Source organism: Gadus macrocephalus, chromosome 16 (genome assembly GCF_031168955.1).
Source record: "Gadus macrocephalus chromosome 16, ASM3116895v1".
NCBI classification, from domain to species: domain Eukaryota; kingdom Metazoa; phylum Chordata; class Actinopteri; order Gadiformes; family Gadidae; genus Gadus; species Gadus macrocephalus.
Window position 1 is genome coordinate 8924773 of NC_082397.1, and position 12179 is coordinate 8936951.

A 12179-nucleotide genomic window follows, 5' to 3' on the forward strand; every position below is an offset into this window, starting at 1 on the left:
CAAGATGGATTCTACTATGTGAGTGGCATGAATCAAAAACACATGGTGAAGATGTTGATAGAATGGGAGTTGAGTTGACGTTCTTTGCATGTGCTTTCATGCTAGGGAGATCTTCATGGACGACGGGGACTGGTTCCATCAAACTTCCTGCAACCCCTTCCCTGGAACTAGAGTTCACCAGGGTGACATGAGAATGCTATGGCCATACGAAGAAGATGAGTTTTTAAATTATATATATTTGTATATATGCACATACATATATAATATGTTTATATTTATGTACATAGGGAGAGAGAGAGAGAGAGAAAGAGAGAGAGAGAGAGAGAGAGAGAGAGAGAGAGAGAGAGAGAGAGAGAGAGAGAGCGAGAGAGAGATGGAGAGAGAGATGTGTATATATATATATGTATATAAAATATTTTATGTATGGTCTATATATATGTGTGTGTATATATGTTTACTATAACTAATGGGGTATTCAATCTGTAATGTGTCAAACATAATTGTATATATACATTGTATTTTCCATAAGAGTCCAAAAATCTCTTCTTTTTATTGAGCAATTGATGGTTATCCAAAGGATGAATAATAACGATGTTGCTATAACAATGTTTTCAATATCTCTAAAGAAGTCTTGCTACTTCTATGTACGGCTGTGGTTATATTTTATTTTAATCTAAAATAATTACTTGTAAGATGTATGCTGAGCTCCATATATATAAATTAATAGTGCACTCAGTTTGCCTGCCATATTTGTAAATTTTCTATACTTAGTCCATAGTTTTTTCGCATTCAGAAGTGGTTCAAATATTTTTATTAATTTGCTTGGAATCTTTTTTGGATTGATTTGAGTCTTTAATACATTTGAACACATCACTTTTAAGCAGTTATATTCATGTAATAATAAAAGCAGATCCATTATAAGAAGATATTTGCGTCTTTATTGTGTGCATAAATTAACTGGGGCATGACAATACCATGTTTAACATTCATGAAATCCTTCTTCCTATATACCTTGTCACTAAACATCTAAACACCTCTTGTATCTTTTCCATCAAAGAATTCACACTGTTTAGTTACATTTGTCTGAATGAAGAATGAATAAAGGATACCTTGATGGTGAGTTTACATTAATTGGAACTGTAACTATAACTCAGTAACTTTGTTTCAATTACAACAATAATGCGTTATCTCTATATCTTCTGTTGATCACCTGCAGCCATCAGTATACTCATCCATAAAGTAGGAAACACTACACTTTGCATTGAAGTTTAGTAGTGCTTTCTACTTTATGGGTGACAACACTGTATTTGTAGATCCATGGTCGCCTCGTTCTGCTGCGTGAATGAATGGCTGACGACTTTACGACAGACAAGTGTAGCGTAAACTCAACAATAGTACTGCATGACATGATTAAAATAGTACTGTTCATTATCAAGTGATGGATTTAATTACAGGGAAATACATTTTCATACATCTCCATCCAACAATAATTCTCCTTAAACTTGATGCAATACAAAACATTGGTAAGAGTCAAGAGGCATTGCCTTCAAGTCAACTAAGTCAACATAACCATAATTGCACAGACCTCATTCAGTATTGGTTGTGAAGATAAAGTAATTGGTGTTGAGTTCTTACCAGTGTTGTTTAGAGTCCAGTGTAGAAAGAGAACCAGGGAAAGATGCTGATCTTTTTATTAACCCTCTTTCAGCCACGTGGTTCACACAGGAAACACGTGTATGTTTGGTAGCACACACACACACACACACACACACACACACACACACACACACACACACACACACACACACACACACACACACACACACACACACACACAGACCGGCAGATACCCACACATGCACTTGCACACACACGCAAACACATGAACACAGACAGACAGACAGACAGACAGACAGACAGACAGACAGACAGACAGACAGACAGACAGACAGACAGACAGACAGACAGACAGACAGACAGACAGACAGACAGACAGACAGACAGACAGACAGACAGACAGACAGACAGACAGACAGACAGAGAGAGAGAGATACACACACGCGAACATATACACACACTCACTCAGACACACACACACACACACACACTTGTGAACAAAACACATTTTTGCGGTTTAGCTTACTTGGCCATGCATGTGCATATGCACGCCCACGTCTTCGGTTATTGATAGACACGATTGCTGAGAGAATTGCACCACTGTTAAACACACATTGTCACACGGTCACACCTGCTTTCCAGAATGATCTGTGCCTAATAGTGAAACTTTTCAAAGAGCAATCAATTAGTGGTAAAGTCAATACAGTAAAAGGGCTCATATATCCCAGATGTATATTTGATCGAACATGTAATGGTAATTCAACTTAAAAACATTGTTCAATCGTGCATCACTTGTGTTAATAAAAAAAAGGGCTCATATATCCGACATGTATATTCGATAGAACCTGTTGATAACGGTAATCTGACAACATCTTAAAGTTGAAGATTACAGAAATAGCAATAAGGTAGCAGAAACATCGGTACTAATATTAATAATGATAGTACCAACTCATTCACACATAGCAACACTTTTGTAAAGGTGGGGTCAGGGAGGATGGGGTTGAGGAGTAGCTTCTACGTCAACCCCAACTGTGTGCAAAATGTACAGAAACAGAAACTACCCATAGAGCACGTAGATAGGCCTCCGTCCTCTGTTGTCAAGACAACACAAACCTCAGAGTCATATCAAGGGGAGGAAGAGGAAGTGGGGGTGGGGTGGGGGCGGCGTGCTGCAAACCAAGAAATATGAAGAAAAAAACCGCTGTGAGTGAAATAACACATTCTCAAAACTTCCACAAACGTATGAAGGAATTATTAAAAGCCGACGCCTGACTCAAACGGCTACTTTTAGTGACACCCCTTTTAAAAAGGAGGTGATGGTAATAGCTGCTGGTGCTACGCTTGGCTGGACAGGACCTCCGGGTGCCCATGGGCACTGAGGCAGATAGCCTGACCCCCCTCTTCACTTTGTGGAGCTTATTTGCAAAAGCACCTTGTTAGCTAGAGATTTCTTATGGTGGCCCGATATTCTTTCACTTCCTTTTCTTTTGGCAGCGCCCCTTGGCTTTTGGCCAATGGCATCCATTTTCTGCTGTTCGGAAATTATTCCCACACATTTATCACCGATACAACCAGGTAGAAGTGAATTCCACGGTTGTTAACCTTGATTTGGTAGAAGAAAACCGGTCTTGAGTCTGTGCAACCTAAGCCACCTGCTCTCTTAGCCAATCTGTACAGTGCATGCCCACACCAGTCCCCACTGGCCCGGCCATCTCACAAATTAATCAATCAATACATCTTCTTGGAAACAACTTTAATTTCATTCTGATTGGATAATTATCAAAATCAAGAGAATGGGCCGAGCTGTAATTTTGCTATGGTACATAAAATAAGTATAGGCGTGGCGCACACTTCCAAAGGTAATCCACAGGGGCTAGACAATAGTGTTGAATACAAGAAAAAAGGAAGGTCTTCACACTGTTTAAATGCTCCAGAAGTGGATTTATTAACAAGCAACGTTTCGATCTCTTGGGATCTTCATCAGCAGACCCTCCTTTTTTTCACATAAAATAAGAACTCAGGTTATTTTTTAAATGTTCTCCCATCACTGAGGGCCATTTGGCCCCCCAGTCACGGCCGCAGAGGGCCTAACGTGGTTGTCCCAGGCTTGGTGTTTGTGCTGTATTCCTTTAGCGAGGGAACCTCCTAGCATGAGTGGCGTTCTACCCTGGGAGTCTTGCACGATCAGACGTCTATTTGTGTGTACCTGGGGATTATACCCAGTGAGGGGACTCACCCTGTTCTCAAGGCTGTGTAGAGAGCGTCCTTGTCCCAAAACAAGAACTTCAAGCGGGTCAAAGCGTAGAAGGTGGGTAACCCAACCTAAACGGCTTCAGTTAATCACATGACCCATTATCAGAAGAGGTAAAGCCATTAGATGGGTCAGTCGCCCAAGTCGAACCTTAACTCCTCGGCTTTGAGATGTAAAACCACAAAGTGTTTACAGCCGATTCAGCCCCTCCACAGATAATGGAAATTAACCTGTTTACTGCAAATTACAATATGTAGTTTATGTGTTGTTGCTTTAAATGTCGTCCTGAAACATGGCACAAAGTGAGGGGGGTAGTGGGCAAAGCGTTCCTGTGTAGATCAGTTGTTTGAGCATGACTTTAACAAATCCATGGTTAATGGATATGTTACACTTCTACACTTCAAGGCCTTAACTCTTTTACCCAGGAATCATGCCGCCACCTAGTGGAGCATAGAAGAATGGCAAGTGGCTAAATCTTAATAAAGTTATTTCAGGGGTCAGGCCTACCTGCGGCTTAATAAATACCTTAGCCGATTAATTGGCAAATCATGATATGCGCCTTAGTCCTAAAATGAATGCTGTTAATATATTTTATATAAATGTATTTTTATATTTATATTACTTTAAATTATACATAAGTGGGGTGCGTGCGTGTGTGTGTGAAAAAGAAAATCACAAATGGCACACGACATGTTGAGCCACATTTAAATATACATTTATTCATTATCCTAGATAAATATTCAGCAGGCCTGCTGAATATTTAGCATATATGAATAGCATATATGCTAATAGCATATATGCTATTGTTTGCACAGGACAGGTGTTTACGTTCAGCTCTCGCTGTGCAGTGAGGGTCCACTGGATATCAACACAGAGCAGATGAGCAGGGCGGTGTTAAGCAGAGGCAGGCCCCCGCCGGAGTAATACACCTTCCTCCCGTTCAGCGGCTGCTCTGGCCGGTAGGTGTTCACCATGCGCGTCCCACGGGGAGACCGAAGACCGCAGAACGCAGAGAGCTGTCACAACGCAACACAACCAGAGCAGAGCGAGTATATCAACGCGGTGAGGTAGTCAGACAAACAAATATAAGCCTACGAATTCTTTAATTATTTCACCATGTCACAATTCCACAAACCAGTCCTTTTCACATCAGCACCTGTTTCCTGCTTAGCGGAACGGGGGTTTTAAACAGCGTCCACACGACGGACTCGTCACAGTGCGGCGTGGTGAGCGAGCCCTGGTAACGGAAGTAGTGTTCGAGAGTCTCCTCCGGTGGCACGAGCCGGCCCAGTGACACGCCGCCAAGCGTGCTGTTGCTCGCTTAATTAGGGAGAAACATTAACCCGCTATCAGCACGGATCCGGTTCAAAGGGACGCTCTGGATAACAGCTGGATAACACCACTGTTGTCCCGATAACACCACTGTTATCAAACGGCAAAGGTGATTTAGTCTGCGTTGATTGAAGGTGACATATTATTATATTAGAAGTTAGTAGCGTTACAAGCCGTTTAGAAAATCTGCCTCTTCTGACATCACAAGTGGGCGTGTCCACCTAGATGTTCGCTGGGTAGACCAGTCTACCAGCCTACCCAGTGGACAGTAGCAAATGTTGCTCATCTATCCTTCATACATCTAGGTGGACACGCCCACTTGTGATGTCAGAAAAGGCATATTGCTCAAAACGGTTTTAAACGGCTAATCAACCTCACACCTGGTGGTGTAATATGTCACCATTAAAGGCACCCAGTGCAACTTTCGAGGCTTAAAAATAAACATTCAATTTCTAGTCTTTTTTACACGTAGTAAGTTTCAATAACTCCATACCATTACATACCGACATTCAAGCAGCAAAGATGAGACGTCGTCGTGTGGTGAGAACTGATAGAAAATCGATAACAACAACAATGCCGCCATTTTCTTTATTTTTTGTAACCTACAATAAATAAAGCAGGCTTCCAGTCAATGGAAAAATGGCTTCTCCCCACCGCCGATTGTTGTTTACGATTTTCTATCAGTTCTCACCACACAACGACGTCTCATCTTTGCTCCTTGAATGTCGATATGTAATGGTATGGAGTTATTGAAACTTACTACGTGTAAAAAAGACTAGAAATTGAATGTTTATTTTTCATTGAATGTTTACATAAAGTTGCACTGGGTGCCTTTAACAAATGATCTGTCATACAATTAGCTGCTGGATATTTAGATGTGGGTGTGATTAATTTTTGTTTGGTTATTTGCTGGTAAACTGAACCCACTAACCTTTATGGTTTAGGTCTTTCAGGGCCGATATGATGGGGTCGTATTGCTTATTCGGAGTCGGAGATTCCTGGAAATGCAAAGAAAGTAAGACACAAATTACATCCAACTGAGTACATGACGTGTTAGGACTGTGTTTTACTATTTCGCTTGTACGTAATGTTGAGAAGTAAGTTTGCATACACTGTAATCTAAAAGCAGTATAGCGTTATTTGTTTAAATTACGCTAATAATATTACTGTTTTCCAGCATGGGAGACAAACACGTAAGCCTGTACAGAGTTATGTTAGGCTTACCTGAAAGAAAAACCCAAGAACTGCCACGCCTGTGTCGTCTGCCACAGCTTGGTCCAAAGTATCATATTCTTCCTTTATATGGACAATGTGCATCTGCAATTGCCGTTAACATACACTGGTCAATGCTCATTCATATTACCATATGCAGAAGTTATCTTTATAACCTAGTGCTATACATTTTAGAGTGAATCGACACTGATTGATTTTGGTCACCTCCATGGGGAACCGTTCTCCATCAATAGTATGCTCGGACCCTGGGCCTCCATCTTTCCCCCAGTGGAAGTGGAGCTGCAAGGCCTTATATGGCCCTGCCAGCTTTCCGCCTTGGATCTTTACATTTGAGGGTAGATCTAGTTGAACTTGGATCAAAAACATCAATACGTACATAAAGTCGTGGATTACTATATCTTTCATAGTGAGTTATCTGCCCTTATCTAAATGTTCATCCGCATTTCTTTTGATCATTTTTTATGACTTCCATGGTCAATGTATAATGTTAGATGACAATAACGTATTGTAATAGAAACTGAGATTTTCAGTTAATTCGATTTTTTTGGGCAAATAAAATGATATGCAGTAGCAAAACAAGGCTACTATATAAGTCAAAATCTATAATAAAGACATTGTATATAATATTAAATATTTTTTTTCTTCTGCAATTAAAATACTTCTAAACACAAACCGGTATGTCCGTTGTTTATGATGCGACCTCTGAACATTTTCTGATAGTTGATGAGTTGTAACGGAACCAGCCTTTCATCGGGAAGCGTTATCCTTGTGACAATATTCACAGGAGACTGGTTTCTTCCACTGCAATGCAGAGCGACCAAGGGCCAATCGTCGGGGCCTGTGGAAGCCATAGTGTTGACATTGATAACGTGCTACGGTAGGACCTGGCCGGGCTAAGATCAAATCAGGTACAATTCTGGCCGGGTCCACAGTACTCACCCCTGCATGTCCCGTTACATGACACCTGCGACTGGTAGCACCAATCTAGAAGAAAGCAGTCACGCGTCTTAAAGATAACTAATCTTGCCATGTCAAGCCGTTTCAATCATAAAACAGTTAATCAAACGTTTTGTACTTAATTATGAAAACTGTTATGGTAATTTGGGGGTAAACCAAAGCATATTCAAATGAAATGGCTATAAATGGTTCTGTTAACCTTGTAGATTGACTAAAATTGACTTACCTGCCGCCCAACTGGGCTTGATAGTATAGGCTAAGAAGAATACAATTATTATATCCATTGTCATTGACTGTATGCACCTCTGTCTAGCCTTTACCAATGGACTCAAGAACAAGGACAAAGCAAAGCCTTAGTTTAGTGATATTAACTTATATTAATATTCTGGTTAAACCTATCAGATATTTATGCAAAACCTTATCTCATCCACGTTTATCACCCACTGTTATATCAATAAATGGGTTAATCACAAACTCTTGTCACGCAGTAATGCTGACTTATTATTTTGAAGATAACAAATGTACTGGTTTGAAATTAATAAGTGTACGATAGTTAACTTTTAACTGTCAGTCCTCTTTCCCTCTCAATTCACAGGGTCGTTGTATGTCCCAAATCCTTGATGTGGGTGTCTGGGTTTGTCCCTGGATCTGCTCATCCTACCACTTTAACTATCTGATTGGTAGCCCATGGGGTCCTCTGATGTATGTTGTCTTCCACTAGCTCTACTGCACGGAACTAGACTCCCCACTGGAACCCCAGATTATTTTCATGTGTAAAACCAGGATGGTGGAATTGGCTACCTGTCAGCTCCATAAATTCTGCACAATCCTAAACGGTCTTCAGTAATTTCATCCATGTGGGATGGGCAACTGGGATGGGCAAATAATAATAATTGATCGAGTTACAGAAAACTCGGTCAAGAAAGATGAGAAGAATTCATAGAATTCGAAGGCAAACCCATGCGTCTAGTTTGCTTAGAAGCGATATCAGTCATTAAAGATATCCACTTAAGTCGCCACTACAACTACTACAACTGCTTGTTGGGTTTGAGTTCATTGAGTTGTTGCACTTAATGTTGGGCCACTGTTTTTCAGTTTTTTGACTTCATTGAATGATGATGTATGTGAGCCCTTTGCACTGATAAAAATACTGACCATTCATGTGGCTGTTTGAGCATGGAAAACATGAAATGAATGTATGTTGGTTCAATTAACATACCGTACGTTATGATTCTGGATGATTTTTTAGGTAGTGGCCATCCCCAAAATGCACCAGAATACAGGAAATCATATCTACCAAATTCAAAATTGTGTAGCTTCTCTCAGCTCACGTTTAGTTGAAGTGTGCAGTCATGTGGCCCTCCGATGGTTATGATGAAAAATGTGGCCCTCTTTATCATGAAAGTTGCCCATCCCTGATGTATATGAAGGAAAATCGGGCTAAACAATTTAACAGCCTTAAGTTACTTCATAAAGACTGATAGACTTGAGAAAATAAGTTTTGGGTTGCAATTTTTTTTTTACATTTAGGGCATTTAGCAGACTTTTTTTTATCTAAATCGCCTAACATAAGTACATTTTGCAGAAGAAAGAGAAACAATATATCGCTGTTGGTAGAGTAAAAATGTTCACAGAAACAAGTGTCAAGCACTTACAATTGCTAGGTTAACTCATTCCCCGTACACAAAGATAGCTAGGATAAGATACAACATACAACAAGTGTGTAAGAGGTGTGTTTTTGTGAGTAAGGGAGGAGATGGGGTGGTGGGGGCTAGGGGAGGAGGCTATGCAGAGTCCAGGTTAACTCTGAAGGTCGATTTGACTAAACTGAAAGAGAAACAAGCCCGAGGCCGATTGAGTATTAATGCTAAACTCTTGGTTTCAAACAACACTTTTATTTAAACATTTTATATACACCATCTGCATGTGAAAGAGAAACAAAACGCTTGAACTGAAATGGAGATGCAGTTGCGAAGGCGGTTTACATTTTCAAATCAATCCAACACCATGGAAGGAGGCCATGGTATCTTGATTATTATATTCATCTTGAATATTCTGAAATTGTATTCAGATGATGTGACCTCATACTAAGACTTCTGTTCCACAGGGCGCATTTGAATGTCTCCAATCTGAGGGCAAAAACACATATTGGGGTCAAGGAACATAACAGACAAAACCTTTAAAACTTACCCATCATAAATACATGACACCTAAATCAGAGCATGACCCAAGTACCTGCACGTGTGGAGGTGCAGCTAAGACGTATGTGACCGCATTGGAAACGTCTTTAGCCTCCAAATACTGTAAGAAAAGTCAAGGGTTGAAAACATCTGTTGAGTGGAAGGTCCCAGCATTTGCCAAGCATCACTAATAAAAGGAAACACTACCTTTATACTGCCAAAAACAGAAGGACCCTTCTCTGGGTTTTGGTGGTACATTCTAGAGTGAAATTCAGTCTCCACAAGGCCAGGAGAAATGCACTAAAAAAAACACATTAGTGAAATGCAGCAGGTATTAATCAAAATTATCCAACAGGCACAATACTGATTCGATTTTGGTCCATATTATAAACTGAACCCATTTTGATCATACATATTGATCAAGTAAGCGGTCCATGGAATGGCTTGACCTTACGGTTGCCCTTATTTGGGTCTTGGCCTCATGCAGTTCCTGTCGCAGGCCCTCAGTCAGAGCCGTAACAGCATACTTAGTCGCGCTGTAGAAATGCACGTCAGCGGTGGGCACGACCCGATGGCCACTCATGCTGCGAAAACCGAACATAGGACCACTTCAACATCTCAGGGTGTCTGCAGTTGACCCTCAACGTACAGAATTTCAGATTGGAACCCAAATGTCCCAATTATCAAAAGAAGCCATAAGTACCATGAGGTACAAATGATGCATTTTATAAATTAAATAAAACATTTTGAAAACCTACTTTTAATAAAACAACGATTTGGTTCAATAGCAAACAGAGCTGAGTTCTTCCTGAATTTCAATGTTAACATTACCTGTTTATGTTAATTATGTGCCCGTCATTAACATTTCGCCCTGTCATTGATTGATAGGCTTCTCGGGTGCATATGGACAAGGCAAGGACATTCACCTGCAAAAGAAAACACATGACATTAATGATATTTTATAAACTTGTGGGTTTGTCTGTCTATTACTCTATTTTCTAAAATATATACAAAACGTAAGGCTACCTGCAACATGTTTCTCCAGCTACTGGTTTTGCCATTCAAAATACTGTCTGGGTGAGCAAGGCCAGCGTTGTTGATACAGACATCCACCCCTCCGTGTTGGGCTTTAATGGCTGAGAACATGGCAAGGATCTCCTCTTCATTGGAAAGGTCACATTGATAGGGAACCAAAAGCCCAGTGTAACCAGACTTCTGGCACTTGGTGGCAATGTCCTGAAACACATTTGGCGGTTAGTGGATTTAAATGTCATACCCTCGATAAACAAAGCCACATGCCAGCTGAGATGAGGAATTCCTTGCGGTTAGGGTTAGTGGGCATAACCCCGTCTCAAACCAGGAAAGTAAAAATAAAACACTATTAACACATTCACATTCTTCGATTTGGAACAATGGGCACATTTGTTTTCTTTCTACAGCTGATGATAGAAAGGTCAATAGTTCAACAACGAGCGATTGCCCATCCCAATGAACTTCACGAGGATAGTTAATTATTGATCTGTTTCTGGCATAGGTGCAGCGACAATGTGGCCTATTATACAACACACAACTCGTTTTTTTTGGTCCGGTTATAATACATCAACATGCATACGAGTTCGGACGAAAATAATAAGCAAGCGATTTGGACAATTCATCTAAACATTACCTGTATTTTCTCCACATTCCTGGCGCAGCCGACAACTTTCATGCCGTGCTGGACGAGATCCTCGGCTACCGCCGCCCCGATCCCTGCAGAGGCTCCGGTCACCAGAGCCACCCTTCCCTTCCAGCGGTCCATACTTGCAGTCGGATGTCTGATGTATTTCTCACGACAGTTAGATTATGTGTAGTTATTCTATTCTGTCTGGCAAGCAGGACATTTGGTGGATTGTTGTGCCAGTTTGAGAAGGCGGAGCTTCATTGCACCGCCCTACCTCCGACCCCAAACAACTTCCACATGCAAATGCGCAAACAGTTTCACCCACTCCCAGCAATGCAACTCTCCATTCATCGTGTGTGGGAAATGTTGACATAAAGGAGCTTTCCTCGAATAAATAAAGGGGTCCGTTTGACCGATTAACCCCAGGCAAAAGGTTAACAACAAACATGAATTTTCCATAATACTTTATAAAGTATTTGCATTTAGGCCTAGGGATACACACAGAGGCGCAGTTGCAGTGTACACAGTGTGTACACTGCAACTGCGCCTCTGTGTGTATCCCTAGGCCTAAATGCAAATACTTTATAAAGTATTATGGAAAATACGGTGTGTACTACACACCGTATGTGCTTTGTTCTAACTGTAGTACACGTCACAGACAGCCAGTGTCAGTGTTGGGCAGTATTCAGTTCTCGTTTCGCTCTTGGGAAGAAGCTGTTTTTAAAGGGGACATATTATGAAACAACACTTTTCCTGGGATTTGGGGTGTTGTTTTGGGTCAAAACAAACTTTTAGTAGTACACACCGTATTTTCCATAATACTTTATAAAGTATTTGCATTTAGGCCTAGGGATACACAGTCTTTATGATTCATAATATCATCCGAGGCGCACATAGCTTTTGGCCGTGATATCAGATATATTATATAAATATCCATTTATAATATTAT

General features: G+C 40.7%; 3 protein-coding genes across 3 annotated transcripts in view; 1 reads left to right on the forward strand and 2 right to left on the reverse strand.

Moving 5' to 3' along the window:
• Nucleotides 1-413, forward strand: part of si:ch211-105f12.2 (RIMS-binding protein 2-like) — a 2904-nt gene extending 2491 nt beyond the window's left edge. The window contains exons 4-5 of the mRNA XM_060074881.1: nucleotides 1-18; nucleotides 106-413. The exon at nucleotides 1-18 is cut by the window's left edge and continues 54 nt beyond it. Of these exons, the coding sequence (XP_059930864.1) occupies nucleotides 1-18; nucleotides 106-171 (84 nt within the window). The 3' untranslated portion in view covers nucleotides 172-413. The remainder of the gene's footprint in view (nucleotides 19-105) is intronic.
• Nucleotides 414-4670: 4257 nt separating this feature from the next.
• ca4b (carbonic anhydrase IV b) lies at nucleotides 4671-7883 on the reverse strand. The gene is made up of 5 exons (XM_060076008.1): nucleotides 7107-7883; nucleotides 6638-6783; nucleotides 6415-6517; nucleotides 5025-5188; nucleotides 4671-4884 (listed from the first exon to the last, which is right to left on the reverse strand). The coding sequence occupies exons 1-5, from the start codon at nucleotides 7282-7284 to the stop codon at nucleotides 4699-4701; spliced, it is 777 nt and encodes a 258-aa protein (XP_059931991.1). The 5' UTR covers nucleotides 7285-7883; the 3' UTR covers nucleotides 4671-4698.
• Nucleotides 7884-9244: 1361 nt separating this feature from the next.
• Nucleotides 9245-11543, reverse strand: LOC132474225 (dehydrogenase/reductase SDR family member 11-like). The gene is made up of 7 exons (XM_060074784.1): nucleotides 11237-11543; nucleotides 10597-10806; nucleotides 10402-10496; nucleotides 10025-10154; nucleotides 9778-9870; nucleotides 9626-9691; nucleotides 9245-9519 (listed from the first exon to the last, which is right to left on the reverse strand). The coding sequence occupies exons 1-7, from the start codon at nucleotides 11366-11368 to the stop codon at nucleotides 9478-9480; spliced, it is 768 nt and encodes a 255-aa protein (XP_059930767.1). The 5' UTR covers nucleotides 11369-11543; the 3' UTR covers nucleotides 9245-9477.
• Nucleotides 11544-12179: the final 636 nt, after the last annotated feature.

Excerpts from the sequence above, each read along its gene's own strand:
- ca4b (XM_060076008.1), bottom strand. The coding sequence starts at position 7,284 with ATGGCTTCCACAGGCCCCGACGATTGGCCCTTGGTCGCTCTGCATTGC. Across the intron at positions 6,784-7,106 it reads CATAAACAACGGACATACCG|TTCAACTAGATCTACCCTCA; the intron begins GTTTGTGTTTAG and ends TTTTGATCCAAG. Across the intron at positions 4,885-5,024 it reads TTCCGCTAAGCAGGAAACAG|CTCTCTGCGTTCTGCGGTCT; the intron begins GTGCTGATGTGA and ends GCGTTGTGACAG.
- LOC132474225 (XM_060074784.1), bottom strand. The coding sequence starts at position 11,368 with ATGGACCGCTGGAAGGGAAGGGTGGCTCTGGTGACCGGAGCCTCTGCA. Across the intron at positions 10,497-10,596 it reads GCTGGAGAAACATGTTGCAG|GTGAATGTCCTTGCCTTGTC; the intron begins GTAGCCTTACGT and ends TTTCTTTTGCAG. Across the intron at positions 9,692-9,777 it reads CTGTTTTTGGCAGTATAAAG|TATTTGGAGGCTAAAGACGT; the intron begins GTAGTGTTTCCT and ends CTTTTCTTACAG.